This window comes from Toxorhynchites rutilus, chromosome 2, assembly GCF_029784135.1.
Source record: "Toxorhynchites rutilus septentrionalis strain SRP chromosome 2, ASM2978413v1, whole genome shotgun sequence".
Lineage (NCBI taxonomy): Eukaryota > Metazoa > Arthropoda > Insecta > Diptera > Culicidae > Toxorhynchites > Toxorhynchites rutilus.
Genome location: NC_073745.1, coordinates 259894768 through 259922176, shown reverse-complemented (window position 1 = coordinate 259922176; position 27409 = coordinate 259894768). Strand labels below are relative to the sequence as shown.

General features: G+C 38.1%; 1 protein-coding gene across 4 annotated transcripts in view; it reads left to right on the top strand.

Annotated features, from left to right (window-relative positions):
* The window catches only part of LOC129767793 (uncharacterized), a 43723-nt gene that overhangs the window by 912 nt on the left and 15402 nt on the right, over positions 1-27409 (top strand). For 3 of the 4 annotated variants that reach the window (XM_055768989.1, XM_055768987.1, XM_055768991.1), the window contains exons 2-3: positions 10537-11114; positions 17413-17516. In XM_055768989.1, coding sequence (XP_055624964.1) covers positions 10952-11114; positions 17413-17516 — 267 coding nt within the window. In that variant the 5' untranslated portion in view covers positions 10537-10951. Of the gene's footprint in view, positions 1-10389; positions 10486-10536; positions 11115-17412; positions 17517-27409 lie in introns of those variants that run through there. The other variant, XM_055768990.1, reaches the window with a different exon arrangement.

Here is a 27409-nt window from a genome sequence, read left to right as displayed (position 1 = left end):
TCTAATTTTTGCTTTCTCTGTTTTCCTAACCAACAGTCTACCATCTTTGAACCAAGCAAACATAAGTTTTCCATTACGTTTTAGATCTCTTGCCTGCTTAAACAAGTACCGGTTACGTTTTGTCATCACTTCGTTGATGTAAATATTTACGTTACGTCCACTACCGGTAGCCATGTTCAATACAGCGGTTGTTAGCTCCTTTCTTTCTTTCTTCTTTTCCATCACCTCATCTCGTTTCTTTTTGTTGTGTAATTTCACCTGAATTGACGGAGGGAATTGAAACTTCGAGATTGGACTCACTAATGTTCACTTAGTAAGAAAACGTGGATGTTTGAAAGTATTCAAATAAAAAATCTATTTTGGGCGGGACGAAGTTCGTCGAGTCAGCTAGTTTAAAATAAAAAAAAAATTAATTTCAAATTTTTTTTAGTATTTGATTTTTTGATGAAATTTTTTTTTTAAAATATTGATGGATACACCTCGGCAAGATGTACTTTCAGTATTTTTTTTCAAATTCAAAGCTATTGAGAGTGGCGTGAAAAAAACGAAAAGGCGCATTTTTCACCATAGATCCTATGTTGTACCATATAAGAACTTAAATATATGGTACTGCTGTCAAAATTTTATATTTAGTACCCTATACAATATTTTCCATACAGTTGGTGGTTTGGTTTGGGGGCACTTTTTACTCCCTTACCCAGCCAGACCCTTTAGAAATATAAAAAATATTTTTTTTGTACCGCACAACACTGAAAAAAATCTTTAGAAAAATCACACATATCTAGAAAAGCCGTAGGAACATATTTGAATATGAATTAGAATAGTACTGAATCTCTAAATCCCAAAATATCAATATTTTTTTTAGTACTTTTGATGATTTTTTTTTAATAATTTTTCTTGATACACCGTAGTGAGATGCATATTCAGTATTTTTTTCAAATTTTTATCTCGAAACTTTTAAAAAAATTAAAAATTTTAAATAAACGAAAAAGTGCGTTTTTCCCTATAGATCCTATGTTAAACCACATAGGGGTTCAAAAAACCTCCAAAATTTCTTATTTAATATCCTCTACAATATTTGCCACACAGCTAGTGATTTGGTTTGGGGTCACTTTTCACACTTTTACCCGGCCAGGCCCTTTGTGTTATGTATATAACATGCATATTCTATCGCGTAACGTAATTTTTCGATATTTTGGTTTTTAGAATTTAATGTGAGCTTTTTGCTACAAAAATGGAAAATTTGAGAAATATTTCTAGTCAAAATTTCAGCTAAATATACAGTCCCTGAGAAAAATATTCCGCCAGCGAGGAATCGACTTTGACGCACTAAACTCCTACTACTAAACTACTAAACTACTGTCTAAGAGGTTTATTGAAGACGCTATGGATCTAGCTATAATTCAAGAGCCTTGGGTCCACAAAGGAAGAATACTTGGTATTCATACTGGTTCATGCAAGTTATTCTACGACGACAAGCATGACTCCCCAAGAACTGCTGTTCTAGTAAAAGCAAATATTAAATTCTTTCCTATAACAGAGTTCATTCAAAGGGACATCGTCGCGATCAGAGTTGAGATACCAACCGCCAAGGGAAGATCCGACATAATAATTGCGTCGGCTTATTTCCCTGGTGACGTACCTGAGGCACCTCCCCAAGAGGTTGCGGCGTTCGTAAATTATTGCAGAGAAATAAAAAAAGACTTCATCATCGGCTGTGATGCCAACGCTCATCACACTTTGTGGGGTAGTACTGACATAAACAGTCGAGGTGACTGTCTTTTAGAATTTCATTGACATTGCCAATATAGGCAATGAACCAACGTTTATAAACGCTATCAGACAAGAAGTCCTGGACCTAACAGTCCGGTAATTTCTTCGAAAATACACAACTGGCACGTTTCGGAAGAGGCGTTTTTGTCTGATCACAGACACATTATCTTCGAATGGGATGGTGGCTAGACAGTACAGAGAGAATATCGTGATCCAAGATAAACCAACTGGGAACGATATTCACTTGAACTCGAGTCAGAAACTCTTAACACAAGAATAAGGTCGATTCAACAGCTCGAATCAACTTCAAAAGAATTAAATGATATGATAGTTTCTGTCTACAACAGTAATTGTCCACTTAAGAGAGTTTCTTCGACAAGAAACTTTCCATGGTGGAACAAAAGGCTCGAGCGGCTACGTAAAACAGCGCGGAAGCTGTTCAACAGAGCTAAAATTAATTCGGATTGGTTTCAATATAGGAGCGCCCTAACCGAATATAACAGAGAACTAAGACGATCTAAAAACTAAGACGATCGAAAATCTTGGGTAAATAACTGCGAAAGCATTGAAAGTACCCCAATCGTTGCAAGACTAAGCAAGACTCTTGCAAAAGACCACTCGAACGGGCTAGGTTCCCTCAAAAAGGACGACGGTTCGTTCACAAAATCTCCCTCAGAAGTATTAGACTTACTGATGAAAACTCACTTCCCGGGATCTACATCGGTTCATTCTGATACCAGTCCTAGCTACAACCGCGACATGAAATGCTCTCGAAGGTATTCTCAAAGTGCAAAGGATGTCGCAAAGATAGTTGCTGGAATGGTTTTCACGAGGGCCAGAGTAGAAAGCGCGGTGAGATCCTTTCAACCGTACAAATCCGCAGGTGCAGATGGAATTTTTCCAGCCCTGATTCAAAAAGTAGAATCTATGCTGATTCCATCTCTAATCGAGATTTTTAAGGCAAGTCTGATACTAGAGCACATTCCTTCCACATGGATACTCGTTAAAGTGGTCTTCATTCCAAAAGCTGGGAAACGTGATAAATCACTCCCAAAATCATTCAGACCAATTGATTTATCTTCAATACTGCTGAAAACTATGGAAAAAGTATTATAAAGGGTGTGTCACATCAAATTGCATCACGGAAAAAACGCTGTAGAAATTTAATTTTTAGGAATTATATCTTCAGCTTTCGCTTATAATCAGATAAGAGTGTATAGATCACGTTGGCCATGCTTCACTGTCAATTTTTCGTACATTTGGAAAAATGTCGTCGAACGAAAAAGAGCGTTGTGAATTAATCCTGTGCACTCATTTCGAGAATCCGGAGTTGTCACATTGGGACATCGGTCAGATGCTAGGAATCGTCCAATCCACGGTCAGCAGAGTACTAAAACGATACTTCGAGAACCTAACCATCGACCGGAAGGTGAAGAACGGCAAAAATGGATGCTCCGTCAGTGAAAAAGATCACAAGCGCGTAGTTAAGCAGTTTAGACGTGATCCGAGAAGTTCGGTCCGGGATGTCGCCAATAAGCTGAATTTGTCCAGTTCATTCGTCCAGCGGACCAAGCAGCGGGAGGGCCTGCGTACATACAAGGTTCAAAAGGCTCCTAACCGCGGCGAAAGGCAAAACATGGTGGGGAAGACGCGAGCCCGGAAGCTGTACACCGAAATGCTGACGAAGCCGCATTGCCTGGTAATGGACGACGAAACCTACGTCAAAGCGGACTTTCGTCAGCTGCCGGGCCTGTTGTTCTTCTCCGCAGAGGACAAATTCAGCGTTCCGGAGGAGATTCGCAAGCAGAAACTATCCAAGTTTGCCAAAAAGTACATGGTGTGGCAAGCGATCTGCTCTTGCGGAAAGCGGAGCGCCCCCTTCGTGATGACCGGCACGGTAAACGGGCAGGTTTACCTTAAGGAGTGCCTACAGCAGCGCTTACTACCACTATTGAAGCAGCACGAGGGCCCGACCATCTTCTGGCCGGATCTCGCTTCGTGCCACTATTCAAAGGACGTGTTGGAGTGGTACGAAGCCAACGGGGTCACCTTCGTGCCAAAGGAAATGAACCTGCCCAACGCGCCGGAGCTTCGCCCAATAGAGAAATATTGGGCGATTATGAAGCAAACCCTCCAGAAGAACCCAAAAGTTGTCAAATCGGAGGCGGACTTCAAGAGAAAATGGATTTCTGTTCAAAAAAAACTACAACCTGACGTTGTACAGAACCTTATGGACGGGGTAAAGAGGAAGGTGCGAGCATACGGGCTTGGGCTCGAAGTATGAATAAAAAGAAAATGCCAAAGGTTGTTTAATAGTTTTTATTTTACTGTCTAAAATTTTCAAAAGGATCTACAGCGTTTTTTCCGTGATGCAATTTGATGTGACACACCCTTTATGAATACATAAAATCTGTATTCATGTCCAAATGCCCTTTATCTAAATACCAGTTTGCCTATCAATCAGGCAAATCCACAGTCACAGCATTACACACGCTTGTGACTAAAATTGAAAAATCTCGTTCGTCAAAAGAAACTGCATTATGTGCGTTTCTTGATATCGAAGGGGCTTTCGACAATGCTTCTTATGTATCAATGGCACAGGCTATGAGAAGAAGACATTTCGATGACTGCATAGTCGAATGGATCAAAGGCATGCTCACAAATAGCCAAATCAGCTCGGAGCTGGGTGAGTCGTCGACATCTGTGATTGCAACGAAAGGTTGCCCACAAGGAGGGGTTCTATCACCTCTACTTTGGTCACTGGGGGTTGACGACCTTCTGATTAGTTTGTAGGCGAATGGTTTCAAAACCGTGGGTTTTGCTGATGATTTAGTCATAATGGTACGTGGCAAATTCGACGATGTGATATCGAGCAGGATGCAGATTGCCTTAAACCTTACACAATCATGGTGTATCAAAGAAGGTCTGAGCATAAATCCCTCAAAAACAACAATTGTTCCTTTCACCAAAAAGAAGAAACTGCATCTGCAGACTCTAAATCTTGGAGGAGAGGAAATAAAATTCAGCGTTTCAGTGAAATATCTAGGCGTAATCCTAGACGCTAAACTAAACTGGAACGCACACTTAGATGCAATTATCAGTAAGGCCAACATTGCCCTATGGGCATGTTCTAAAATGATAGGCAGAACATGGGGCCTTAAACCAAAAATGGTTATGTGGGTCTATACAGCAATTGTGCGGCCTAGGATAACCTATGCCTCATTAGTATGGTGGTCAAAGACTAAGGAGACTGTAGCTACAAAAAAGTTAAACAAACTCCAACGACTGGCATGCGTTGCTGTAACAGGAGCAATGCGAAGCACACCCTCAAAGGCATTGGAGGCTATCCTTCACTTGTTACCTTTGGGTCAACATGTTCAGCTGGAGGCTAATAGAAGCGCTCTAAAGCTAAAAAGATATAAAAAAAATATTAGACGGGGACAAAACTGGTCATTTGAGCATCCTGAATCTCTTACCCGTTGGACCAACCTCAGAGATGAACAGCGATTGGATGGAGCCAAGGACCAATTATGACATTCCATACACAGTGATCGAACTTTCTCGTTCAGTATGGGATGAGGGTGGTCCCGATGTTCGTAATGGTTCAATCCTGTTCTATACCGATGGGTCGAAAATGGGTAACAGAACAGGTGCTGGAGTGTATGGTCCCAGAATAAAAATTTCTGTAGCTATGGGGAACTGTCCAACAGTTTTCCAGGCAGAAGTAGCTGCAATTATAGAATGTATAATTGTCTGCCTTAAAAGAAATTATAGACATGCTAACATTTGTATCTTCTCAGACAGTCAAGCAGCACTTAAAGCCCTCAATGCTTTCAAGTGCTATTCAAAAATTGTCTGGGAATGCATTTGCCTTTTACGACAACTGTGTCAGAGAAGTTCGGTACAACTGTACTGGATTCCTGGCCATTGCGGTATAGAGGGAAATGAACAAGCAGATGAACTCGCAAGACGCCGCTCAAGCTCACCCTTCACTGGTCCAGAACCATTCTGTGGAATTTCTGAATGTGTGTTGAAGAGTGAGCTGATGAAATGGGAAGACCGGGAAGTAATGGCCAACTGGATGGCTGTACAACTCAACCAGTCAAAAAAATTTATCACGCCGAGTATTAAAATTACTCAACAATTGCTGAGTCTTAATAAGAAAGACTTCAGCACATTCACTGGTCTTATAACAGGACACTGTCCGAGTAAATACCATCTCAAAAACATAGGTTTAGTGCAAGATGATATTTGTCGCTTTTGTAATGCCGAAAGCGAAACCTCGGAACATTTGCTCTGCAAATGCGGAGCACTAACAAGACGCAGACTTCAACACCTTGATAAGGCTATTCTGGAGCCCAAGGAAGTTTGGTCTGTGTCGCCGATCAGGACTATAAATTTTATCAAACAGATTATTCCTGATTGGAACCTATCTCGTTATATCTTTCAGTCTACTTCTTCATCAATAAGCAGTAGATAAGCTTGAAGCGTAGTACAAAAAATGGGGCATACCACAATAGTTCAAACTAATGGACGCAGTGGTTCACACCCAACAAGGGGAAAAAAAACTACTAGTCCCTCAATAAACAACATTTTTGTCCCAATTTGTAATCAAAACTAACCCCAAACTGCAGGAGATTCCAGTACTTAACTAATTCTCAAATGGCATAATCAGTCGTCAAAAACCCATAGTTTTTGGCCCTCCAGATCGGAGCCCCTCTTTGAATAAACTCCAGCTTTGTCTGGAATTTGTTTCATTAGTCACCAGATACAGTTACTGAATTACATTTTACAAACCATTTTCCAAATATGAAAAATAATTATTTAAGTGAGCCAAAAATGTATATTTGTACACTCAGAAGATCGAAGCGTAGACACGACTATGCTCTCATAGACAGGAATGCCAGCTATGCCAGGCTGTTTGTGATGCAGACAGGGATGTAAGCACCTCTGCACGTGGGGCAGCTAGACGACAGACTCAACAATCTGTAGACATCGGAGGAGGGGCAGATGGCGACATACATAGTGCGCACGCCTATCGCGTCTGGAGCGCCACTTGTAGACGAAGTCGCATCCTACGAATTGCTAACACGTGCCATTCGAGATGCAACGCACGAATGGTGAATGCTATTCGTGATGTGGCGTAGTAAACAAAACCAACAAACAAGTTGAAAACAACTCAATTTCTTAGTGTCACTTCCAACATGTTCGGCGTCTTCTCATAATGCCTATTCCCATGTAATGTTACTGTCATTATATTAGTTCGTTTATGCATGCTAAAATTCTCCATGTCCTCGCAATTTACATTTTATTTATAAACACTCGCAAATGAAAACGACCTAACAAATCTATACTAAACCCAAATTGGATAATTTGAGTGGTCAAATTTTAAAAGTCTCAGCGAATTAAACTGTGAACGAGCAAAACAACTGAGAAAATACAATATCGGGAATACCAATGTAATCATTATGGCACAGCCTCGCTATAACTGTGATAGAAATATATAGCAATACGTTGCATGCAATATTCCATGGAACTAATTGCTTGCAAGGTCATATGATTCCTAAGCAGGGATGGCAGGTGATTTTTTCAAATGTCTTCACATGGTACGAAAAAATGTCTTCAAATGTCTTCTCAATTATATCGGAGGAAACTTTTGAACAAAGTTCGAAAGCTTATTCAATGTTTATTCTAATTGGTATTGTTATAAAGCGCATTTCATTAAACATACCTTGAGGCTTTGAAATTTATTTCAATATATGTGAACAAAGAATATATTGCGCAACTGCGAACTGTATTTTGTAAGTTTGAAAATGATAATTAGCTTGATAAACCGTTGATTTAGTGAATATGTCTCCAGTTCTTCCACAAAAACGAAACTGTGATAACTCAACTTGTTTATTTAAGCTTTGAACTTTTGGTTGTAACTCAAACCATGTCCACAGATCTAGTTATTGAATACGTAACCGGAAAACCTTCGATTTGTGAAGTGGTTGTTTGAAAGATCTAGGTTAAACTATTGTATAGTATAGGACCAAAACAATAGAAATACAATGTCAACCAATTGAATACACTTCACGGTGGAAACGGAATAAACGGCACGCCATTGAACTACATTTTACGAGTTAGTGAAGTGTGGAAGATAATAATGAGTTTTCAGGCAGAATGAGCACTTTTCAAATAAAAATCATTAATTAAAATTAACTTCTTCGTATCAAACTGGTGTTCAATGTGAATGGAAAACTTTGTTTTCTTCATGTGATATTAGGCTGTCAAAAAAGTCTTGCGGTATTTTTTTAAAATTTTCATTTGTTCATAAAATTAGTTACAATCATCTGTTTTAAGTCAAATATGCGCCGTTTTGTTCGATGACTTGTTCCCAACGAGATGCCAACTTCATAATACCCCTGTTATAGAAGCTCGCTTCCTTATTGGCAAAAAAACTCGGATAGCCAATTTTCACAGGCCTCTTTTGTGGCTAACTTCTGACTACCTAGCTCGTTCGCCATGGACAAAAACAGGTGGTAGTCACTTGGTGCAAGGTCCGGACTATACGGGGGATGCAAAAGAACCTCCCATCCGAGTTCCCGGAGCTTCTGGCGCGTCACCAAAGAAGTGTGTGGCCTGGCGTTGTCCTGATGGAAGACAATGCGGCCTCTGTTTATCAAAGAAGGCCTCTTCTTCATGAGTGCTACCTTCAAGCGGTCCAGTTGTTGGCAGTACAGGTTCGAATTGAGCGTTTGGCCATAGGGAAGCAGCTCATAATAGATTATTCCTTGACAATCCCACCAAACACACAGCAGAACCTTCCTGGCCGTTAATGAGGGCTTGGCCACCGTCTGAGCCGCTTCAGCGGGCTTCGACCACGCTTCAGAAACGGGTCGATTGTTGCAATTCAGCAGCGATTCACATGCGTCGATACGGTCAAAGATGATTTTTTGCGTCAACGTGTGTGGCACCCATACATCGAGCTTCTTTGTGAATCCAAGCTTCTTCAAATGGTTAATAACGGTTTGATGACTTATCCCCAGCTCTTGGCCGATGCTACGGCTGCCGGTCTTTCTCGGCTAATTCAGCGATTTTGTCGCAATTTTCGACGACAGGCCTTCCGGAGCGTGACGCATCTTCGACGACTTCTACACCAGAACGAAAACGTTGAAACCATCGTTGTGCGGTGGAAATGGAAACTGTATCGGGTCCATAAACTGCAAAAATTTTATTGGCAGCTTGAGATGCATTTTTGCCTTTGTCATAGTAGTACTGTAAAATATGTCGGATTTTCTCTTTATTTTGCTCCATATTAGTGACACTATAACTCACGAACGACTTAACCAAACAAAACACTGTCAAGGACTATATTATAGCGCGCAAAAATACCTTTCCAACAAGCTATAGTATGACTCGATACAATGAATAGAACTTAGAACTAGAACTACGCGCTTACAACGACACCTTGCGGAAATACCACAGGACTTTTTTGACAGCCTAATATATATATATATATATATATATATATATATATATATATATATATATATATATATATATATATATATATATATATATATATATATATATATACTCTTCACCCCCTCCCTAAGGAGGGGCTCCATTTGATGTTTGCGCTAGTGAAATTGATCTTTGTCCGAAACTGGAAATGGATTTTAACGTGATAGAAAGCACTCCTATATCTTCTTCTATCTATACCAAAAAAGAAGTATCACCGGGTGTGTTGATAAGAGCAGAACTCGAGAGGAAGGAATTGTCCGATTTAAGGCTGTCTTTATTCTATCATATTTTCTGTATAAAACATTTATTCCATGTAACGGAGAAACATGTTATTTGCAAGTGGTTGAAGAATCTTAAACGAGAATTGTGTCGGAAAATAATCTGATATTATAATGATGAGTTTTGGTAGAAATACTAGGAATTATAGTAAAAGGTAAATTCAACGGGGTCGAATAGAAGATCATTCAATGAACAGTTCTGCGATTGGGCCCATGAACTTGCTCATAGTAAGAAAACGTGAATGCTTGAAGGTATTGATAACAAAAAACCATTTTTTTGCGGACGAAGTTTGCCGGGTCAGCAAGTACAAAATAAAAAAGTTATTGGTGAATTTATTTTGTTATTATTAATTATAGTTTTATTAATTTGGTAAAAAACCTTTTCCCCCAACCAAAATAATTGGTTAACATCCGCCTTCCACCCCACGCAAAGCCACTTCCGCTGGTTTGTTGGAATGTGTAGATTTATGGCACCTTTGTTTGGGTTTCGATTTTCATTTCGCTTTATCCTGGACACACATTGATAAACAAATACTGATATTAATCACGAACCACAGAGACAAAAAAACGGTACGCTTTATGCGAGCGAGCACTCGACCTTATCGGATCCTGCAATAAAAATTAGCCACTGATAAGTGTTGCTGCTGTTCGGTTCGCGCTTGTCATGCAGAGTTGAACCCATCGTAAACTCTTAGTGCGACTAACACACTCTCTGTTCACGAGACGCCGATATGTGGATGATTTCCGTTCGAACTATCACGAATTGATTCCAATCAGCGAAAATTCCGTTTCCAATTCAATAATCAGTTGCTTCTGTTCAATCTGTCAGCCCCACCTCCACGAACCCTCAGACTGCTGACGAAATCGGGCCAATTGGATCGAGTTCTCTAATCTTTAATCCGTTTGGTGCTTTCTGCACACGCGGGTGGGAGTTATTGTTTTGTGCTGTTTGAGCAAGAAATAATTTTTATTTCAGCTCCGATGGTTTACACTGCCAGTCAGCCGTAAAAAGGCCCCGAAGCTACACCAAGACAAAAGGATAACCCCAAACCTACCCGAATACCGGGCGCAAACACGCGTGGAAGAAGGGTGAAAAGCTCAGAAATAGATTAGTTGAGTAGATCTGGGAAGTAGCTGTTTTCCATTGTTCCGGGGCTCGGAAAAATCTCACCAAAGCGTGTGAGGGAAATCAGTCTGCATTATTAGAACTGAAGCGCGTCGGAACAAGTGTCATTCATTTTCACACCTGAAGACGAAACGGCGTTGTGGAATTTTTCCCAAAAGGTTGAAACCCACCACCAAGTCAGTCCTTCTCGCTCGGCATCGTTTCGCTTCCTGGAAAGCTTTAAATCAAGAGCAACGTTAAAATCAACAACATCAGGGCAACGACGATGGAAGTCTGGAAAGGCAGGAACTTAATGACCGTAATCTTGCTGATTACCATCGGATTAACAGCAGAAGTTTTCTCGGAACAGATCGACCACTTGCGGAAGGGAGAGAACGACCCAATTAAATCCGCAGCTCAGGCGTACTTCGATGCTGTTGCACCGGCAGGTTAGTAAAAACTGCTTCGCCATAGTTTTATGTTGTCAACATAGTGTGCCGACACGGTTTTTTTTTTTGCTGGGGAACCGCTTTTTTCTCAATCCTTTATGGTTCATTTGCATTGCTGTTCACTATTTTACATTTGGAATAATGGACTACGTATTCGTGCGCTTGGATTCAATAGAGAAACGGGTACTTACGTTTCACTCGAGAATTGATATTTATTATGCAAATATGGAAAGGATGAAGTTTGCGAACGATTCTGTTTATTATGTGTGTTTTTTTCTTAATCTAACCGGTTCTACTTTATATTCTAACAATGAAATATGCGGTCCGTTAAAATGTTTGTTGGTAAACTCCGTTTTTTTGTTCAGTATACGCGAAATGTTTTGGAAAGAATACATTCAATTTGGAACAGAATTTACCAAGCAAATATTTCATTTTACTTTCTTTATCTGCTATTTATTTTTTCATCCGAAAACTATTTCAGTAGAATAAGTATTACTTTCGAATTAACACGTTAAGCCCCGATTTTTTTCTTGCTGCGATTTCCATTCAGCGCGCATTAAGAGCGTTTGCACAATATCAGTGTCGGTCCCAATTTCCAAAGATCTTCTTCTTGAATGGCGTTAATGTTCCCTGTGGAACTTTTGCCGTCTCAACGTATGCATCAACTAGCGTCATTTATTAATACTTATTTGAGATTTCTTGAGCCAAATAAAACGCTTTGAATGTATTCCGAGGGACAAGCTCTTGAATACGCGTGACCACAGTGCAAGTCGAAGGAAATTTCAATGACGAAAAATCCCCCGGTCAGAACGGGGATCGAACCCGAACACCATGCATGCTAATGTGAGACGCTAACCACTCGGCCACGGGTGCACCTCAGTTCCCAAAGATACTTATTGTATGGAGTAATTCCAAATGAAATCGACAAATGACAAAACATGAGTACTTTTGATTCGAATGAAAGTGTATATTCCGTTTGGGTTAGAGGAAATATGATTTTTCCACAGCAATAGGGAATTTTTTGACTCAACCGTAACTTTTGAAAAGGACGTATCGATTTGAGTAAGAGAAATCTTTGATAATTTATATCTCAAAAACTATGAGTCGTAAATAGGGTCTTATAAAGAGTTATAGAGTATTGATGGTTGAATATGAAAAAAATTTACACTGAGAAAAAAAATAGTACTCTTTTTTCTATTTACAAAATAAAAATTCAATTTGCAATATCCAAAATACATATTTTTTATTTTTTTTATTTTTTCACACAAAATAGAAGTCATGTAGAAAATTTAAGAAATGGGCCCAAGATGGTAAAACTATTTTTGACGAACTTTGTGGAACATCGAATTTTTAGGAATTTTCGAAACTTCGAATTTTTGTATGTTAACAATTATTTTTAGCCACAAATTATGAATCCTAATGTGATTTAAAACAGAAAGGGTTATTATCAATCTCCTCCTAAATGTAGCCATTCTCGAAATATTTAAAAAAATATTTCTAATTTATTGTCTTTTTTATAGTAAATAATCCTTTTTAATATGTTTGTCGTGTTATACCGTCATGTTCATGAAATTTTATGAATTTGCTTATAATTTCCAACACCTTTTCCAAATACATCATCGTGGTTCATTTTTTGTCTCAAGCGTAACTTCTGAAAAGGGCGTATCGATTTGAGTAAGAGAAATCTTTGGTAATTCATATCTCAAAAAAATATGAGTCGTACCGAAAAAAAAGGAGTTATAGAGTATTGTTGGCTTAATTTGAAAAAAATATACACTAAGGAGAAAAATTAGTACTCTTTTTTTATTCACAAAATAAAATTTTAATTTGCGATATCAAAAAAAAATGTTTTTTCAATTTTTTAAATATCAAAATTTCAAAAAAAAAATTCAAATTGCTGTGAAAAACTCATATTTCTTCCAACCAAAACGGAATACACACTTTCATTGGAATCAAAAATACAAGTTTTTAAAATCTGCATTTTTAGGACGATTTCATTTGGAATTGCTGTATAAATATAAAATAGTCAGCAATTCGACAAGTAGTCACATTTTGTAAATCATCCGAAAACAGACCGTATTTATTTTTATTTTATTATTTTATAACTGTCAGTCCCAGTCAGTCAGCCCTTAGGGACCGACACTGGGCTCGTGTTAAATATACAGGTATGTGGTATGTGATTCCAGTAATAAATGTCTTTTGCGTGGTTCATAAGTGTAATGAAAAAGACTTGAAGGAGATAAATCAGAAGTACCGTCGATGGGGCTGAAAATGGGCCAAAAAAGGCTTTTGGAACTTTTTGTCGAATAACTATCGTGAATTAGAGTAAAACATAATTCTGATTACATAGAAAAGTTCTCTAATGATGAACACTCGTAAGTGTTCAAGGAATTGTTGAATGATATCAATTTTCCACTGAACTACGATTAAATGAATTATCTTACGATTAAATGAATTAACTACGATTAAATGAATTATCTGATTATCTCACCCCTTAGAGGTGGTGACAATGGGTCAATGTAGTGAATATTACTTTCTATTGAGAATTTTGTTTAGAAATCAATTTCTCAATAATTTCAAGATAATTAAACAACATGTAAGCGTCTTGAATGATTATTTGAGTTACGAAAATAGTGTCAATCCATCTAGAAGTGCCACTAGCTGACCCGGCAAACTTCGTCCCGCCCAAAAATTTGTTTTTTGTTATCAATACTTTCAAACATTCACGTTTTCTTACTAAGCGCAAGTTCATGAGTCCAATCGCAGAACTGTTCATTGATTGATCTTCTAATCGACCCCGTTGAATTTACCTTTTACTATAAAATTCCTAGTACTTCTACCAAAACTCATCATTATAATATCAGATTATTTTCAGACACAATTCTCGTTCAAGATTTTTCAACCACTTGCAAATAACATGTTTCTCCGTTAAATGGAATCAATTTTGGATACAGAAAACATGCCCCATGACATATGCTTACACAAAGCTATAATGTTTAATAAAATCATTTGATTTCAAAATCGTGTTCATCGTATCGTTGCTGAGCCTTTTTAATCGGCTTATTTTTGTTCTGATTATATTCAGAAAATAAAATCCAAGGAGTGAGACGTATTGGGTACGTCACAAACAGGGCATCAAAGCGCTGAAAATGCGAACGAGCCGTCAATTCTTTTTAGACATCAAATTTTTGTCCACCAATCCTTCGTTTTCTGATACTGTGATTTCCTTACTGAGTAATTTTACCTTCACGGTACCGAATTCATTCTCCAGATTTTGTATATTCCCATCGTAGAATCCTGTAAACTCCTCTATCACAACGAATTTCGTCCTTATAAAACTGATCAATTGTTAATTGTTAATTGTAAATGCTTTTATGTTCAGAAGCACCAAGCGATACTGCGGCGTAAAAGTCGTCATGTACCTCAATGTGGCTTTGTTCAAATATAAGAAATTTCACACGCAGAAAAAAAAACCTGTACCAATCTGTACTTTTTGACGAAATCTGTACCCTGTACCGTACAGAATCTGTACCAAAAATAACAAAAAAAATCTGTACCTTTCCAGATAAATCTGTACATGTGGCAACAATGACTCCTACGTCAAAACTTCTTTGATATTCAATAAATCCAGTATCGCTCTAAACAGCGAGCAAGTACATGTTAACGCAGCGAGTTAATCTAACGATCTGCTCAAACTGGATTTTGCGAATCACTCACGCCCCTTAGGGAAGATGGGGGTAAGACGGACATGTTAAGGAAAACTTCAATTGTATCTTTGGAAACTAATGTTTTCAAAAATTTAAAAGCAGTTTCTTACAGTTCAATATACTGGTTTTCGAAATAATTGGCCAAATGTTTTATAAAAATGTGTTTTTTTTATGTTTTTACTGAATTAAAACAAGCCGAAAAGTAGAACATTTTTTCGATGAGGGTATAATGGACATGTAGGGGAGGGAATATGAACAGGTCAATAATAAACGAAGCGTAGAAGTTTATTGCTCGCGTGAGGAATAATTTCGCTCTCTCTCAGTGTTTGTGTGTCCAGTAGCTGAAAAAGAACAAAAAGAGAAAGCAATATATAAGAGTTCAATATTCTTCCCTTCACTTTCAATCATGCATTGGATGTGATTGTGGATGTGACTGTCCATTTCAACCCCACCAGTGCAATTATTTCAATAATTTAAATTTACCACTCACGATTGAATTTACTTTTCCGTAAATACCTAATATCGATTCTCTGTCAACTCACAAACCGAAATAAAACCATCTGCGAATTCAATTTTGTTATTAAACCACTCAAAATGCTTAATATCGAAGCCGCAAAAATTACATCCACACGCGGAAACATGTTTGATTTTCGGTTTTTTTCCCTATTTCACTTTTGATTAGTGTTCATTGTCATAGAATGGTTTAAATAGCGTAGAATAGCATGTAGAAGGGGTTCCCATCAACAGAAATTTGAAATTCTTAATGCATCTATACAAGTCAATCACCTGTCCATCATACCCCCACTGTCCGTCTTACTCGCAGTTCCCCTACTCATCGCAAGCATTAATTCATCGGTCCTTGATGGTGCCACCAAATATTCGAACTAAAGAGTTTCATTCCTGAATTTGTATATTGTTTGTTCTCGTCGGTAATACTTACATAGTCCTAACTGAAGAATGTAGTCTTCTTTTGATTTGGCCTCTGTTTTAGCTCTTTTTACTCTCAAAAATCACACTGACCAGAAGAAACCATAGCAAAAGAGTTGTGATTATACTAATCAATGCGGAACTGGCAACAAACAAATATTTTAGATGCTTAATGGTCGCTGCAATTTAACGGGTCATGTCAGGACCACCTTCCGCTACACCCAGTCTTCTATCATTGTGTTCAGCAAATTGAAAGTTTCTTTGGCCTCATATGTACAGTTCGTGTTTGATATGAATAGCTTTGCTCATGTTTTACATTTCCAATCATTTAATTTAATTGTATGCTGATTTCAAAAGTTGGACGTCACATGTTAATATTTAAACTAGTAAGGAAAAAAACCAAAGAACAAATAGCTTGGGTTCAGTTTGTTGGGGCCACTGAGTAGCGTTGTACTTCCACGGTACTATCCTTTCAAATTAGAAGTCTCTTCTAAATTATTTCACTTTAGAAAGATCAGATTCTGCATTAAGAAAAGAATTTCTCGGGTACTCTGGAGAAAATTAAAATAGTCTAAAGTCTAAAAATGATGAATGTTTGAATAAAACATAATGGATTCAAAAGGTACAGCCTTAAGTTACCAAATAAACAGTAATAATAGTGATAGAGGATCTAGTACAAATTCGGTACCCAGTGGGTAATTTGGTACCCACTCGGATCTCCGGCGCTAATGAGCGCACTCTGGTGGTGAATAAAAAAAAGTGTTCTAGTAATGTAGTAACAAACGTAAGATGTGAAAAACCCAAAATATATGTGTTTAAAAAAAAAATCAAGTTTTGTTGTTTTTGAAATCTTGAAAATTTTTCATGTGCATCTTTTGAAAAATCATTAAAAATCGAATAGTGAACCGATTTTAAATATTAAAGCTAATTTGGATCAAGAAATTGATGTTCTTCAACGAATTCGAGTAAATGTATCGAGATTTTAATCACAAATTCCATTCCAAAGTGAAAATTCGGTATGCGGGTAATTTGGCACCCCAATGTAAACATAGTGTTGATGATTCCATGGGCCCATTCCGCCTGCACCGATTGCGAGACTGATTACTAGGCTTGCGACTTTTGTAAAGGCTCTTGATTCGTTTTACTTTTTTAGTTAGAAATGAATCGAGAAGAAATTTGTTCACTTTTTCCTGAAAAAATCGTTTTTTTTTGTTCCTCTTTGTTTTGTAAAATTGCATGCTTTTTCGTCAAAGTTTAGTTAATTTACGTAAGATACTGTACTTCACTTATATTTTGTATGAAAATGTCAAAAAATAAAAAATTATCAGGACGATTCTTTTAATTTGAAAAAATAAAAAAAAATGGGGTGCCAAATTTATACCCAGGCATCTCGGGTACTTGAATTTGAGTTGTTCCACTTCTATGCTCAAAGTTTCGAGCCAAATTAAGTTATTGAAATCGGTTTGCGGGGAAATGTCCGCAATAGATCCCTTCATAAGCTGACGTAATATGAAGAAATTCCGAGCATTGGCTAAGAGCTAAGTCCAAAGAAACAAAATGGGGTACCGAATTTGTATCAGTTTCTCTAATAATAAAACGAAACTCCACGTTATATTCACATTCAATCAAGACTCATCAACAAATTATTTACTGATTTATTTCAGATCGCGTAAACTTCATCAAGTATTATTTGGACAAAGCCTTGGAGGATCGTATACCGAATCATGTTAGCAAGACTCCACCTGATTTCACATTTGGACACTATCAGGTACGTTACGGTTCTTGCAAATAAATCTAATTCCGCAAAAATATTGAGGCTCGGTACATCGTTAATGAGTGATTGATTAGATGATTTTTCCTGAAATGATGGCTTGTTCCTAACTAGAAACGATGGTTTCACTATGTAGTGACTAGAATATGTCACACTTCAAATGGTAACTTGACGTTTATTTTACAAGAGACAATGGTTAAGTTATGGTATTTATTGTTGTTCAATGCTTGTACTTCCTTTGGACATTGGAATAGAACACAGTGGAGGCTGAAACATACATGCACAATTGGTCATGAAAGCATATTCATTCTATCACTATTAAGAAGAAGGGCTCCTCAGTGCAATTAGCTTTCTCGTGATCAGAAAACGCAGGTTTGTACAATTGACCCATTGTTTTTTCATGATAACGGAATAATGATTTTTCCGAAACGATGGAATCAGTACAAAAAAAATATAGAAAAAAAATTTATAATTCACGAACCTTGCATTAAATCTTAAAAGTTTTCCTGATATTGTTTCACGTTTTGACAGCCTCTTACCAACTACCAAGAGAACACGTAGAAGAATCAGTTATAACTCTGCAACGTTAACCTCTCCTCCATCCACTTACACATTCACTTACTCTTAGATAAGTTGAATTAAAGTATTTATTGTGTCGAACGTTTCACTTCTCTAAAGTGTGAACGCCCTCCTCTGCAGTGACAGGGACAATCAAGGATGCTTCCCGCGTAATTTACTAGGTCACTACTAAAACGGTGCACAGTGGGTCGAGTATTCTCAAATTTCCAAAATAGATGCGCTTCCTCTCTAACATTGAAGCCCTTTTTTTATGAAAATTGTCTGTTAACATGGTTCAAAATTCACTATACTTTAAACAGACACTTGTCAATGATTTGAACCCACCATGCGTGATCAAAGAGAATGGCAGGGAGCCGCTTCTGTTCTGTGTTATCGGAAAGCAATTCCGGCGTCGTCGTCACGTTCCAGCACATTATCCCCGCTTTTACGATCTTAAAATACTGTCGCAACTAGAAGGCGCTATCGAAAGGCGCTTAATATTCAATAAAGCGCGATGAAATGGAAGAACGACGGCCACCGATAAAACCCTGTACCCATGTTGTCCCAGTTCTTGTTGCCATCGCCCAGCTAGTGTGTTATGAGTCCGTTGACAGAATCTTTTAGCAGGACCGATGGTCAAGTTTGGATTGCTTTTATTTCTACTTTTTGCTTCATCTCCATCGAGAAGCAATGTGGTTGGTTAGCTTTCCCCAGGGGAAATCTTCAATGAGCCGATCGTTTGGGAGTGTTAACGTAAAGGGTGTGTCACATCAAATTGCATCACGGAAAAAACGCTGTAGAAATTCGCCCAGTAGACCGATCCTTTTGAAAATTTTAGACAGTGAAATAAAAACTATTAAACAACTTTTGGCATTTTCTTTTTATTCATACTTCGAGCCCAAGCCCGTATGCTCGCACCTTCCTCTTTACCCCGTCCATAAGGTTCTGTACAACGTCAGGTTGTAGTTTTTTTTTTGAACAGAAATCCATTTTCTCTTGAAGTCCGCCTCCGATTTGACAACTTTTGGGTTCTTCCGGAGGGCCTGCTTCATAATCGCCCAATATTTCTCTATTGGGCGAAGCTCCGGCGCGTTGGGTGGGATCATTTCCTTTGGCACGAAGGTGACCCCGTTGGCTTCGTACCACTTCAACACGTCCTTTGAATAGTGGCACGAAGCGAGACCCGGCCAGAAGATGGTCGGGCCCTCGTGCTGCTTCAATAGTGGTAGTAAGTGCTTCTGTAGGCACTCCTTAAGGTAAACCTGCCCGTTTACCGTGTCGGTCATCACGAAGGGGGCGCTCCGCTTTCCGCAAGAGCAGATCGCTTGCCACACCATGTACTTTTTGGCAAACTTGGATAGTTTCTGCTTGCGAATCTCCTCCGGAACGCTGAATTTGTCCTCTGCGGAGAAGAACAACAGGCCCGGCAGCTGACGAAAGTCCGCTTTGACGTAGGTTTCGTCGTCCTTTACCAGGCAATGCGGCTTCGTCAGCATTTCGGTGTACAGCTTCCGGGCTCGCGTCTTCCCCACCATGTTTTGCCTTTCGTCGCGGTTAGGAGACTTCTGAACCTTGTATGTACGCAGGCCCTCCCGCTGCTTGGTCCGCTGGACGAATGAACTTGACAAATTCAGCTTATTGGCGACATCCCGAACCGAACTTCTCGGATCACGTCTAAACTGCTTAACTACGCGCTTGTGATCTTTTTCACTGACGGAGCATCCATTTTTCCGTTCTTCACCTTCCGGTCGATGGTTAGGTTCTCGAAGTATCTTTTGACGTGGAACTACGTCTACCCGGAATATATGGAGGGTAAAATGAAAACCTTAACACAGAACATGCAGGAAAAAATGAAAGATTTCGAATGCTTATAGCTCGAACATTTCGTACTGGATAGGAGAGATGTTTGCATCACTTGATAGGGAATATTTCTACGCATCTATCGCAACTAACAAAATGTTGTTTTTCATTAGATAAACAATTGAATAACTGTAAAATATTAGGCGTTATCTAAACGCCCTAACTGCATCGTTTTGATTGGCCCGATTTACGGTTTCCCTAACACAGCCATCAAAACCAAGCAGCCTTGGGGAAATCGGCATTGCAAATACATGAAAGTAGGGGGACTTTTGTTCTCATCGAAAAATGTTCCCTAACACAGACTTTAAAACCAAGCAGCGAAATCGGCATTGCAAGCACACGAAAGAGCCTAGAGGCGAGTGAACTGAAAAGTTTAAACCCTCTTAAAGCCAAAAAGAAGAAAATGAACACACGAAAGTAGGAGGAGCTTTTGTTCCCACCGAAATGTGTTCCCTAATAGAGATTTCTAAACCAAGGTGCCTGGAGAATTCGGTATTTCAAATTCATGCAAGTCGGGGGTATTTTTGTTCCGACTGGAATGTGTTTCCCTAACACAGACTTCAAATCCATGAAGCGTGGGGAAATCGGCATTGCGAATTAATTCAAATCAGGGGTATTTTTGTTCCGATTGAAATGTGTTTCCCTAACACAGACTTCAAAACCGAGGTTTCTGGGGAAATCGGCTCTGCAAATAAATGCAAACTGCGAGTACTTTTGTCCTCGCTTGCCTTTGTGCAGAGTGGAATATGTCTGTCCTAACATGATCTTCTAAACTTAGGAACCTGGGAAAATCGTGCAGCCACTAGATGCGAATGAACTTCCCAGTTTCAAGCAAATTCGAGATTCGAGAAGTATGTACACTTTTGGGATGTAAACTTCAGAGGGAAATGTAAAATAAAAAAATCGTTTGATAATTTTTTTTTTTGTCTTTATTGGAAAGATTTTCAGCCTTAGGCTGGTTCATCAAACGTTTGATAATTCTTCCGTACATATATTTTGTTCTAGTCATCATACCAAACGTAAAAGGTCCGTCATTAAATTTACTTGTAACGAAGAACAATCAATCACAATAAATGAATTGACTTTACACGGCATTTGTTCATTTTTTTCACTCACAGAGCAAATATATTGAACTCAATTGAATTTGGAAACTGTTTCATTCAATCAAGAATTTAATCAATACAAACGAATGATTGCTAAGCTAAGGTAGTTCCACGTGAACCTTGCGGTTATATCATAGATATAACCCACTAATTTTTTAGTACTCTGTTGACCGTGGATTGGACGATACCCAGCATCTTACCGATGTCCCGATGTGACAACTCCGGATTCTCGAAATGAGTGCGCATTAATTCACGACGCTCTTTTTCGTTCGACGACATTTTTCCAAATGTACGAAAAATTGACAGTGAAGCATGGCCAACGTGATCTATACACTCTTATCTGATTATAAGCGAAAGCTGAAGATATAATTCCTAAAAATTAAATTTCTACAGCGTGTTTTCCGTGATGCAATTTGATGTGACAGACCCTTTAATCGAGCTAACGCAAGCGATATTTGAGATTAGGAGAGCTTGCAAGAAACATTTGACATGCGACATTGAAAGACGAACATTAGACACTCGAGCTATATTGGAAACGCTCACTCAATCACTCAGATATAATAAAATTCTAATCAAGCTTATGAATCGACACGGAAGATTCATATTGTTTTTTATGGAATATCGCAAAACGTTTGTTTTTGTAGCGTTGTAGTATAGTGTTTTAGAAAAGCTACTGTAATTATGCAAATATTTCAGCGTGTGCTTATATTAGCAGGGGACAGCTTTTAATGTCGATACCGTTTTCAGTTTTACTTTCCCAATTTATCGAAGTCAGAAAAATAAAAATGTCCTCCATTGGAAATAATACCGAAATTACAAATTACTAAGCGTACCCATTAGAACGAACACTTTGTGCCTTTCGTTATTATGTAGGCCTAGTATTATACTCTCAGTGAAAAGGCCTGGCCGGGTAAGGGAGTGAAAAGTGCCCCCAAACCAAATCACTCGCTGTATGTAAAATATTGTATAGGGTACTAAATAAAACATTTTGGCAGTAGTACCAGATATTTGAGTCCTTATATGGTACACCATTCCATGGTGAAAAATGCACCTTTTCGTTTATTTCACGCCATTATCAATAGCTTTGAGACAAAAATATGAATAAAAAAATACTGAAAGTACATCTTACTAAGGTGTATCGATCAATATTTTCATCACATTTATTCATCAAAAAATCAAGTACAAAAAAAAATTTTAAATTGATTTTTATTTTTATTTTAAATTAAATATTTTTTTTTTTTATTTTCAGATTCAGTACTACTCTAGTTTGTACTCTAGTACTCTAGTTGTAGTTATATGTGATTTTTTTCAGAATTTTTTCGCGGTACAAAAAAAATTATATACATTTTACATTTCGAAATTTGGAAAAAAAATTACTTTGAGACCCAATTTTGCTCTAATTTTTATTTAAATGCGTTCGTATGTGTTGTTATTTCACATGTAGCTTAATTTTTTCTTAAATTTTGAAGAGAATTACGCAAACAAAATTGTTTTTGACCTTTGGGGCCATTTATTTTGAATTTATAAACCTGTTACTGCTCTATTATTTTGAAATGTTGTTTTTCATATGTCTAAATTATATATTTATATATTTATGTATATTTAGAGCATTGCGCTGCACAAAGATTTTTTTTTCTCGTATCTTGAAATATATGAGATTATCTTTACGTTGGATTAAGATGGTTTAACAAATTCATAGGAGTCAGCAGTACGATGGAGCTCTGTGAGAAAAAATGCCTTGTAGAAAGAACATTCGGATTAATGAGAAGAACACTTAACAAAATCCGAATTATTATTTTTTTTAAATTTAATCTTACAATTGAAAACCACGAATACAATAAAATAATCGTTTTCAAGAAAGTAAAAAACAATAATGCAGACGATTAAGAAAATTATTTTTGTGTCTCGCAATGCTCTTCAAAATTCAGGAAAAATTACGGCAAATGTAGAAAAAAAGACACATACGAACGCATCTAAGAAAAATTAGAGCAAAAGTGGGTCTCAAAGTTATATTTTTTTTTCAAAATTTCGAAAAGCCAGAAAATATATGAAATTTTTGTTTGTGCTGCGTAAACTTATATGAAACAGAAAAAAATTGTTGCTTTATTTGTTCCCGATATTTTTGTCCAAGACACATATCAAGAAAAAAATATGTTCGCAGAATATATCAAAACATGAATGTTGAATCTTTAAACTGATGTACCTATGATGATGTCCTATCTTCATGCATTTCCGGAAGCCTCTGAAAATTTCAGGCTCTATTTTTTTTGTCGAGTGTATCTCCACGTCTGTCTGTGGGTGACGAATGTCCAAGCCGCTGTGTTTTACTTCGGGGTTTGCGGTGAACGGGGAAATATAATGTACACTACTAAGGGTCTGCCGAAATTCATCAAAAAGTATCACGTTGAGGAGGATGAGATCTTTCTCCTTCTTCTTCTTCTTCTTCTTCTTCCTCTTCTTCTCCTTATCGTTCTTTTTCTTTTTCTTCTTTTTGTTCCTGTAGTGAAAGACTAGTGTATTTGTCATCTACAGATTTAGCATCATAACTCTAGACCGTTTTCTTTGATTCTTCATTGCTCAATAGAATAATCTTTTCCTAATGTTTTTTTTTAAATTTTCTTGGAAATAATTTTCAAACAAACAATGGTCAATGTAGCATCCTGTTAGGCCAGGCGCAAACTGAGACGCGTATATCGCGAGTAACTTTGCGCGATATAACGCCTGTTTTTGTGGCTAATGGAAACAGATAGAATGGCGCAAATTGGCCAGATGACGCGAGATGGTGGAGCGCTCGTGAGGCACTACTCGCGTGAAGCTGTGGCTGAACCACAGTTTCTCGTACTGGTCGTGCCGGTTGTGTTGTTGAACAATCATATAGCGCCGTGAGTTTTGCACTGTATGGTTGTACCGGTCAGGTGATTGTGTTAGTAAATGAATATATCGGGAAACTTTGTGTGAATCAGACATTGTATGCGAGTGGCACGTTATGGCACCAAACTGCGACTCAATGTGCGCTCCATCACGCTACGTTTGTGGCACGTATGAGTAGTGTTGGTAGCCTCGTGTTCGCTTACGAGCGCTATACGCTTCTCAATTTGCGCCTAGCCCAACAGTTTATTATGTAACACGTATATTGTGCATATGGGTTTTTAAGTAGATTTTACTGGCTTACAAGGTGTATGTAGAACAGTGATAGTCAACCTGCGGCCCTCCAACGTTGTTCATGCGACCCGCAGCCTGATTTGAAAAAAAATCATATGATCGAAATTAATAATATAGTTGAAAATTTTTCCATACAATAGAATAAAATAACTTTGTGACTTATTCTTGTTAATCGTGTGTATCCAAGCTGATCATTTTCTGTTTTCTTTTCCATTTTTTCCGTGCTAATTTAACCTTCTTCAATTGGCCTCGTTTGTTCTCAAAGGACTTTTTCACGTTTTTGGTTCTGCTCTGTTCTGCGCATAAATCTATGCAAGTGACGGCATTAACCCTCTAAGACCCAAATTTTTTTATTTGTCTAAAGAAACCCACATTCCACTTTTATCTCGAATTTCTGACTTTCAACATGAAATACTCCTAGCAGAAAGCTGCCAGCATAAAACCAACGTGTATGTGTGATAGCTGAAATGTTCTAAAGGCGTTCTAGTAGGGGTAAACATAGAAAATAATGTCTGAATAATTTGAAAAGAAAATCCGTGAAGCCCGTGTGAAGGCCCGGGTGGGTTGTAGAGGGTTAAAATCGGATTTATACGTTGTCAATTACTCGGTTGCGAATAAACGTCAAACGATCCGAAGTATTACGAACGTACCCATACCATGAAATTTGACATTGCGACAATGCGACATTGCATCTTTACCCATTTTCTGACATTGAGAATTTCTCAAGTGTCGACAACTAGGAAAAATGTTTATGCATTTCAGTCGATTAATGCTGATTTTGTCGCATATTTTGATACTTCAAAGCGCATGAAAAAATTCTCCAATTTGTTCTACCCCATTCGATTTCAATGCATGCCGCTGAAAGCATGCAGATGGGACTCATTGAAACGCAGTGTGATTTAGAGCTGCGTGACAAATTCGAAAACCATGATGTCTTGGATTTGTACTCCAGATTCCAGAAGCGCGATTTACAGAACTAATAAATTACTTTATTACTTTTAAATTTGAATCCAGAAACATTTGTGAGCAATTGTTTCAGTTATGAAAGAATTGAAATGAAAGCCAAGGAACAAATCAGTGACAATCATTTGAAAAACACGCTACGTATCGCTATCTCTCACATTCAAGCTGATTTAGATAAAATGGCTCAAGAAAAGTAGTTCAAGTAAAATCGAAACGGTGTTGGAGTATGTTTGTATTTTAGGATTTGTTATATTAAAACAAACAAAAAGTATTGTAGAAACTTTTTGATTATTGAAAGAACGTATTCACATCATCAAGTACATCCAAACTAGCGTTGGCAAAAAAAACATTTCATCTTCGGCAGAAATAATGCTTTTTCGAGTCAAATGCGCAAATAATGAGCTATTTTAAAAGCTTTAAAATGTTTATACGTATGGGAGCAGACATCTCTTTCTTTTTTATTTTTTTATTTCATTTGGGATTGCACAAAAATAGTCCATACGCTGTCAATAGGGATCGAACCAAGGCCAGCTGGAATGTAAAGCTGTTTCAAACGACCACGCTATCCATATAGCTGCTAGTGCTGTTGTATAAAAGCGTGATAATGTTATATCTCATTATAAAATGAAGTTGGAAAGTGTTTTCTAAGAGGAAAAAGAAGAGCATAAACGAGAATATATATCTGGGCTGTGTATTTGGAAAACTATGCTTCGCTCGCTCATATTGGCTCATATTGGCTCTAGCATATATATTATACAAATGATAAACACGTATAGAGGAGTAGAGCATTTTCTGTTATTTTTCGGCTCATTCAATGTAATAAATCGGGATGCCAAAACATGTGCTGAAAATAAACTTTGGGTGTTAGCCAGAATTCTGTCAGTAAAATCACGACTGATCTCAGCAGAGAAATTTGGAGCGAGGAAAAGTGGTTACACTACAGTCGAGTGGTTCGATACCCGCTTCACTCTCACCATGTTTCGCGGTCCCATCAGTACTTGTTCGGTTTCCTAGCAACGATAGAGTTCGGTCTTTTCGAGAAACGTGTGGTAACTGATCGCAAATCGCAAAAATCTATCAACTCTACTATTGTGTTTTACGTTTGCTTAGCGTGAGCACGTAGAATTTACCCGTTCATAAATATTTAAATTTCTCCCGTGTTTCATCAGTTCTCATCATCGTTAACAGTTTACTGTGATTGCTTGGTAAGTGTTTTGCAATTGACTATAAAATATAATGTGTAATGTAATTTTCGTCCAAAAAATTACAAAATTAAGTGTCCGAAATTTGAATTCAATTTGTTCGAAATTTGATTTAGTGTCCGAAGTTTGATTTTCATTCGCTTCATTTGAAAAGCATTTTATTCGATGATTTTTTTATGTTTTCAATCAATTTTTTATTTATTTATAATGATACTACATCCCATTGAGAGATTAGATCTTCTTCACAATTTTTCGCCAATAATCCCGATCCATGGCTGCAGTTCTCCAACTCCCGGCTGCACCGATTCTTGCCAAGTCCTGCTCCACCTGGTCCAACCACCTCACTCGCTGGGCTCCTCTCCTTCTTGTTCCTACCGGATTCGATGCGAACACCACCTTGGCGACTTTCTGAATGCTGGGTTCGCCGTAGAGTTGCGCCAGTTCGTGGTTCATTCTCCTTCTCCATACTCCGCTTTCCTGTACACCACCGTATATTGTTCTGAGCACTCGGCGTTCGAAAACTCCAAGCGCTTGTGAGTCCTCTTCAAGCATCGTCCATGCTTCGTGCCCATAGAGAACAACCGGTCGAATTAGGGATTTGTACATGGTACACTTCGTACGGGGTCGGAGTTTGTTGGACCTCAAGGATTTGCGGAGCCCATAGTAGGCTCGACTTCCATTGACAATGCGTCTTCGAATTTCACGGCTGTTGTTGTTGTCAGTTGTTATCAACGAGCCAAGGTAGACAAATTCCTCTACCACCTCGAGCTCGTCGCCGTCGATCACAACACTACTACCAAGAAGAACTCTGTTGCGATCAGTCCCTCTTGCTAGCATGTATTTAGTCTTAGACGCATTGATCCCAAGCCCAATCAGCCCTGCTTCGTGTTTCAGTCGGGTATACAAGTCGGCTACCGTCGCATGTGTTCTTCCGATTATGTCCACGTCGTCCGCGAAGCAGATAAACTGACTAGACTTGTTGAAAATCGTTCCCCGCATGTTGAAGCCCGCTCTCCGCATAACACCTTCCAGCGCCACGTTG